The 7,913-nt window shown below is 44.5% G+C and overlaps 1 protein-coding gene across 1 annotated transcript; it reads left to right on the top strand.

Moving 5' to 3' along the window:
• Positions 1-2,006: 2,006 nt before the first annotated feature.
• LOC135206331 (procollagen galactosyltransferase 2-like) lies at positions 2,007-3,355 on the top strand. Its single transcript, XM_064237752.1, has one exon. It carries the CDS (start codon positions 2,078-2,080, stop codon positions 3,353-3,355), a length of 1,278 nt encoding a protein of 425 aa, XP_064093822.1. The 5' UTR covers positions 2,007-2,077.
• The last annotated feature ends 4,558 nt before the right edge of the window (positions 3,356-7,913 follow it).

The raw sequence follows: 7,913 nt of genomic DNA, 5'->3' as shown, positions 1-7,913 counted from the left end.
GACTGACTCACTCGAAGATTTGTTCCGCTGTTTCTTCTTCGACTTTGTGATTGCAAATGCAGCCCGACTCGTAAGCCTGGCACCTCCCATGGCAACACGCAGAAAATCAATTTGCTTGTCTGTGGATGAAAGGCGTAAGCCGACGTTATGTAATCATCTGTCTGGCTTAATTACTGATTCTACATGGAAAATCTAAAAGACCATTAGTTTTAATAATTAATCCAGGAGAGCAACGGGTCCATTTACAATATCGCTGATATTATTATTTTTTTATTTGCACCTATTTTGCTTCAAAGTGCAATATGTCAGGAAGCTCATTTTTCTTTTGTCCTCTATTTTCGCACTGACATCGAACAAATTCGTCTTCATTGGCCACTGGCTGTCTATTAGGTAGTATACAAAGATCTTGATTCTTGATGCTAGATTTGTATCGTACTATTGCAGATATTATATATAATTTTTCTACATACATTAGTCTTGCCTTGATTAGGCTAATATATATAAATAAACTAAATAAAACGAAAGACCAACGCAATCGTATAACAACACGATTGGAGCGAATGTTTTACCAGCGAGCATTCATCTGACGATGACATTTGCACACGATAGGAGCATGAAGCGGTTTCCTTGTTGTCATCTCATGAAATTACGACAGGGAGAGTAATTTTATGCTCTTGCGTAAAATATAGTGAGCTTAGTTATGTATCGTTCAGAAACTGACATGCACAGCACTGCATGCTGTTGATTATTTTGTGAAATTCAGTCGGAGAGAGAGCGAGCCGGGGGGTGGGGGGCGACTGTCAAACTCAAAATATTAACTCATCGACATAAGTTGCAACGATCGAAGTAACTTGCAGAGAGAGAGAGAGAGAGAGAGAGAGAGAGAGAGAGAGAGAGAGAGAGAGAGAGAGAGAGAGAGAGAGAGAGAGAGAGAGAGAGAGAGAGAGAGAGAGAGAGAGAGAGAGAGAGAGATTTACTGCAATACAAGATCTGCAAATCGAAATTCATGTTATGCTTTACGTTGTCTGCAGCCTGTGAAACGTTTGCTTTTTAGTACAGCTATTTTTTTCTCTTAATTTAATTCCCCTAAAATTCAGTCAGTAGGCAGCTTAACTAATTTTAAAAAAATTCTGTCATCAATGTCTCAAAGTTTCATTTTTTTTTTTGAAGCATACATACCTCTACATAATGAATATAATAAAAATAAATATTCAGCCAGTTCTGTGTGCTGGAGGATATAGGCCATATCAGAGCATCTCCAGTTATGGACAAAAATAAACAAATTCGTCTAAAATCTCAAAAGGAAAACAAACCAAAGCTAGGGGCTGTCGCTGTACTACAATTTGTGCATCACCAAAAAGTTTACGTTGCACAAAACAATAACGCTGATCTTCAGTAGACGAAACCCCATCCTCCTTGATATAGAAAATGTTCGACTAACACGTGTGAATCTCCTAAGAAGATAAATTGTTTGCGTTATGGCTCCGATATGTTAGCTGAAAGACAGGGCTACCCATTGACCAAATGGCACTTTCAGTTATATTGTGTTGTTTTAATTCACAACTTCATTTGAGTTTTATATCTTATTTTGTACGTACAAGCGATTGGATTCTTGCTGGTCTTATTCTTTTTCGTCATTCTCAGTATAGAAATAATATTTAAACAGGATTATATGTTGGTAGCATTGTGGCACTTTTCTTGGTGATCTGGCACTGAGTGGGTATCTCATGATCTGGCGCTAAAAACAGTTTCATCGCAACAGTTGTCCGATATTACAATGGTTCTGCAATCTACGAAAATTTGTATAATGTAAGGTAGATGTCTTCACAAGAATTGTCTTTTATGGACTTTATAATTTTTGATTCTTTGATTAAGAATTATGCAGTAATCTCCAAAATAAATTATAAGAACACTGGAAAAGTTTTTAAAAATTATGAATAATATGACTACGATAACGCAATCGAACACACATTTGCATTAGGTATTGGTAAGTTAGCTGAACGCTGCCATAGGAGGCTCTTGACTTGTTTACATAGGATGTGAGGAAAGACGATAACTAGTAGACATCGAGTCGAAAATGGCTCTGTTGTCTAGTTTTACGTGTGCCATATACCTTCTGATATTACTGATAAGTGACCTGAATGTTCAAGGAGCTATAAATCAAAATGTGATGAAAGAACCGACAATAACAGTAGTGTTGTTAGCCCGTAACAAGGAGCACACACTCCCATACTTCCTGACTTTGTTTGAGAGATTGGAGTACCCAAAGAATCGGATGTCGCTATTTATTCGTTCAGACCATAATCAAGACAAGACCATCGACATATTGGAAGATTGGTTGTTTAGCAATAAACATCGTTACCATTCCGTCAATGTTGTGCTTGACAAAACCACCCCCAGGCTATACCCTTCTGAAGTCAAGCCTACCCAATGGGGTGACGATAGATTCGACCATTTAATCAGCTTGAAGGAGGAAGCTTTAACTCTTGCTCGGAATACGTGGTCAGATTACATATGGTTCCTAGATGTCGACGTCTTTCTCACAAAAAGTAATATTCTGTACCTTATGATAGGTGAGGATAGGGCCATCATCTCTCCTATGTTGAACTCTCTAGCAACCTATAGTAATTTCTGGGGAGGCATGACTGAAGATTATTGGTACACACGAACAGACGAGTACATCCCAATTTTAGATCGGAAGCAAACTGGCTGTCATGCAGTACCCATGGTTCATTCATGTGTGTTGGTAGATCTGAGGCTGGTTGCATCTGATAATCTTACTTTTTCTCCAAAGAATTTAAGTTCGTATGAAGGTCCCCATGACGATATTATTACTTTTGCCATATCTGCAAAATTAGCTGGATTAGAAATGCATGTGTTTAATTATGAGAAATATGGCTTCATACCACCTCCATTGGGAGAAAATCAAAATCTGGTTATAGATTATAAACAGTTACAAAGTTTGAAACTTGAAGTGCTGGTGGATCTTCCTCCACTGCAAGTTTCCGCACAGTTAGCAAAGTATGTACCAGCATTACCAACAAAGAACAAAGCTGGCTTTGATGAAGTCTATCTCATCAGTTTGGCGAGGAGACCAGAGCGACGTGGAAGAATGCTCCTTAGTTTTGATGAGTTGGGTCTGAATGTCAAGATCTTCGATGCTGTCGATGGCAAAAAGCTGAATGAAAGCTATCTCAAAGAAATGGGGGTAAAACAGATGGAGAACTACAAAGATCCTTGGTCACAGAGAGACATGACATATGGAGAAATTGGCTGTTTTCTGAGCCATTACTACATATGGGTTGATATTGTGAATAATGGACATAAGAAGGTATTGTATCTTACTTTAATATAGTAATATTTTTACAAGGTTATTTTGATATTAATAGCAAACTAGAGAGGTTTTTTTACTAGACCATTGCAAAGTACCTGTTTGTTCCTACACGATATACAAACCGTTGGTCCTTTACAATAGGAATTACTTAAAGCGTATCCTGAACATGGCCGCTGAATTCTTCAAATAAGACGGTTCGGTAGTTAACTACTGGTCCAGTCATGGATAGTTCGGACCAGACGTAAACAATCCAATTTGCTTTCAGCTGTCGTCATGGAAGGACGTGTTCTTCACTACTCTCTGCCCGACTGTTGTTTGCTATTTTCTTCATCTCCTATCCCGGTGGGATTATTTCTTTTCCTTTGAATATTTGTAGATTGCTAGTGTTATAATGAATTCCCAACAAACCCTAGATTTGCAGCCTTTGTTGCCCTCTGCCCCTCAGCCGGTGCTGCCCCGGGTTAGATCCTCTCTCCCTTTGTGTAATGGAGATATTGTGTGCGGAGTGTTCCTTGTGGTCCACTGCTCAGTGGGGGAAGTTTGCAGGGAGGAGGAGGTATGTGAGGAAACCTAAACTATTGCAAACCTTTCTTCCTCACACCTCTCCTGGCAACTGTCTGATACCCCTTTGGGGGAGGCCTCTCTCCACTTCCCCCTCCGACGAGTCGGAGGGGAAGATAGAGGGGGGCTGCAGCCGCGGACCTGGGTAACGCTCCTCTTATGGTCTCTGCTTGCTTTGAAGGTTCTCCTTCGGAGCGAGGAGGGACTCCCCCAACCTGACTTTTGCTTCTGCAGGTGAGGTATCAGACCAGGCATGATATTCACTTGGACTTGTGGGCGCTCTCTCGGTAGAAGTGCTGCTTTCTCATCTCAACCGTGCATCCAGCAGCGCTGCTACCCACTCCATAGTCACTAGCATGATGGCTGTCATGACCCAGCCTAGCTACTACGCACCTCCGTATCTGGTGTGGGCACATCATTCCACTAGTGTGATGTCTTCCCTGGTTGGAGTGCAACACCATCTGCCGTCAACCAACCTACTGATGCCAACCCCTCCTGGTTTTGGGTTACCATCATTGGCAGTGTCATCTAAGCGCGAGGCGCCAGCCAAGTTTTTGGCGCCAGTTGAGTGCGAGACGTCTTCCAGGCGCGAGGCGTCTTCCAGACGTGAAGAGTCAGCCAAGCGCGAGGCATCAGCCAGGACGCTCGGCGGACAAGAGGCGTCATCCATATATGAGGAGCCACCTAAGCGCGTGGCGCCAGCCAAGCGGGAAGCTTCTTACAAGGCTCAAACTTTTGTGAAGAGGAGAGATTATCACTCCCTTAGTCCCTCTCCTGTCAGGAGTTTGTCTCCCCCAGAGAAAAGACGTCCTGATTTTTCTACGGATTCTCCTTTAGACCCCGAGTTAGACGAGAACTCAGAAGACGAGACTCGTAGAAGGGAAGGACTGTCAAGCTACAAAGTCTTGACAGCCCTGCTTCTTGAAGAATATGGAGACGCATTAACCCCTGCCGCTCCTCCTTCTCCGCGCTCTCTGTTTTCGAGCGCAAAGGCAAACAAGTCTTCGTCTTTTCTTAGAATGAAACCCACTATATCTATGAAGAGGGCTCTTCAGTCTTTGAATTCGTGGATGGATTCGAAGAAGGAGCTGGTCAGGACGGTCTTCTGCATGCCCCCAGCGAGACTCGCTGGCAGAAGGGGCATTTGGTATCAGACGGGAGAGAATATGGGCCTTTCTCTCCCGTCTTCGGCTGAAGCAGACTTTTCAACGTTTGTCGATGCGTCGAGAAGACAAGGATTGAACTCTGCCCGTGTGACTTGGGGCATTTCAGAACTGGATCATCTCCTCAAGGGGCTCTTCCATGTATTGGAAGTATTCAACTTTTTAGATTGGTCCCTTGGGGTGATGTCCAAAAAGGCGCATGACTCAGAAGGACTCGACCCAGATGTTCTCCTTTGTATACTGTCGTGTATCGACAAGGCAGTACAAGATGGATCTTTAGAAATCTCCTCTTTATTTGGAGCGGGACTTCTTAAGAAGAGGACAGTCTTCAGTGCTTTTTTGACCAAAGCGATCTCCCACTCTCAGAGAGCAGCACTTTTGTACTCTCCCTTATCGGACTTTTTGTTTCCTTCTCAGTTAGTGAAAGACATTTCCTGATCATTAACTGAGAAGGCGACTCAAGACCTTCTTACTCAGTCATCAAGGAAGAAGAGACCTGCGACTGCGGTGGAAAAGAAAGGACCGAGTACGTCTGTTCAGCCCTTTCGAGGAGGCCCTACCTCCAGAGCACCCTCAAGAAGGAAGGCTCCTGAGAAGAGAAGTAGGTCTGCCTTCCGTCCCTTTAAAAAGGGTAAATAATGCTTCTCTCCTCCAAACACCAGTAGGTGCCAGGCTCTTAGAATTTGCGGAGGCCTGGGCACGTATAGGCACGGACGCCTCATCTTTGTCTATGATAAGGAAAGGATACATTATACCTTTCCACGACAGTCCTCCCCTAACGTCAAAACTACCGCCGGAACTGTCAGCCAAATACAGGGACCCTGTACTGAGGGATACTCTTCGATTGATGGTGGATCAGATGTGGGACAAGAGAGCGATAGAACTAGTACTGGATCAAAACTCCCCGGGGTTTTACAATCGCCTTTTTCTGGTTGCAAAGGCCTCGGGGGGCTGGAGACCAGTATTGGACATCAGCGCTCTGAACAAATTTGTTCAGAAGGAGAAGTTCTCCATGGAGACTTCGGCCTCAGTCCTTTCAGCTTTACGCCAAGGAGATTGGATGGTGTCTCTGGATCTCCAGGACGCCTGTTTTCACATACCGATTCACCCTTCGTCGAAGAAGTACCTCCGTTTCATGGCGGAGGGAAGGATCTTTCAGTTCAGGGCCTTGTGTTTCGGCCTTTCCACAGCTCCTCAGGTCTTCACAAGCCTGATGAAAAATGTGGCGAGGTTTCTTCACCTAAAAGGGGTGAATATCTCTCTGTATCTGGACGACTGGCTCATCAGGGCCAGATCAGAGAGACAGTGTTTGGAGGACCTTATTCTGACCATGAACTTGATCAAGTCGTTGGGATTACTCGTGAACCTCGAGAAGTCGCAGCTGACCCCCAGACAGAACTTAGTCTATCTGGGGATTCAGATGGATTCTTGGGGTTTTCGAGTATTTCCTTCGCAAGAGAGACTCGCAAGAGGCTTGGAGAAAGTCTCTCTCTTCTTAAGGAAAGAACAGACGTCAGCGAGGGAATGGTTAAGCCTTCTGGGAACCCTTTCCTCGCTCGAACAGTTCTTTCCTCTAGGAAGACTGCATATTCGTCCACTTCAATTTTTTCTCAAGAGGTCTTGGAGTTGGAAGACAGGAAATCTATCAGACGCCTTTCCCATTCCAGTGGAGATGAAGCCTCACTTGGAATGGTGGTTGCCCCCATTGAAGGAGAACAAGGGAATCTCCCTGAAGGTTCAGAACCCAACCCTAGTGTTATACTCCGACGCGTCGGAGAAGGGTTGGGGAGCAACTTTAGGCTCGAGAGAGGTGTCAGCCATCTGGGAAGCAGCGCAGGTGTCCTGGCACATAAACTGCAAGGAGCTCTTTGCCGTACATCTGGCTCTAAAGAGCCTAGAACCTTTGGTATTGAACCAAGTTGTTCAAGTGAATATGGACAACAACACCACAGCGTTGGCCTACATTTGGAAACAAGGAGGGACTCACTCCTTGTTCCTTTACGAACTGGCAAGAGACCTACTGCTTTGGACTTCCCAGAGGAATATCTCCCTGCTTATGAGATTTATTCAGGGAGTAAGGAACATAAGGGCGGACAGGCTCAGCAGGAGGAACCAGGTCCTTCACACAGAGTGGACCCTCCACTCGGAAGTGTGTCAGAGTCTCTGGTCTCTTTGGGGGACTCCTCATGTGGATCTCTTCGCCACATTCCTTTCCAAAAGACTGGAGGTATTTTGTTCGGTGGTAGAAGATCCCAGAGCTCTGATGGTCGACGCCTTCCTACTAGACTGGTCTCACGTAGACGTCTACGCCTTTCCACCGTTCAAGATCCTGGGACTAGTTCTAAAGAAATTTGTGGCTTCAGAAGGAACACGGATAACCCTGATAGCCCCCTTGTGGCCAGCACAAGACTGGTTCACAGAGGTGGTGGAGTGGACAGTAGATTTTCCCAGATCCCTCCCAAGAAGGACAGATCTTCTCAAACAACCACACTTCCAGAGGTATCATCAAAACCTCCCCGCTCTCGCTCTGACTGCCTTTCGACTATCGAAAGACTTGTCAGAGCGAGAGGGTTTTCTCGCAAAGTTGCAAGCGCGATTGCGAGAGCCTGCTGAGCTTCCACTAGAAGAGTATATCAGTCTAAGTGGGAAGTTTTTAGAAGGTGGTGCAAGTCTAAGAAGTTGTCCTCCTCCACTACCTCTGTGACGGAAATCGCTGATTTCTTACTATTCTTGAGGGAAGATTCGCATCTATCTGTACCCACAATAAAGGGTTACAGAAGTATGCTTTCTGCAGTCTTCAGGAATAGAGGACTAGATCTAACAGAGAATAAGGATCTCCACGATCTCATAAGATC

This window comes from Macrobrachium nipponense, chromosome 29 (genome assembly GCF_015104395.2).
Source record: "Macrobrachium nipponense isolate FS-2020 chromosome 29, ASM1510439v2, whole genome shotgun sequence".
NCBI classification, from domain to species: Eukaryota; Metazoa; Arthropoda; class Malacostraca; order Decapoda; family Palaemonidae; genus Macrobrachium; species Macrobrachium nipponense.
The sequence above is the reverse complement of the archived record's forward strand: the minus strand, read 5'-3'. Positions and strand labels throughout refer to the sequence as shown.

Coding starts and splice junctions, on each gene's coding strand:
- LOC135206331 (XM_064237752.1), top strand. CDS start 2,078: ATGGCTCTGTTGTCTAGTTTTACGTGTGCCATATACCTTCTGATATTA.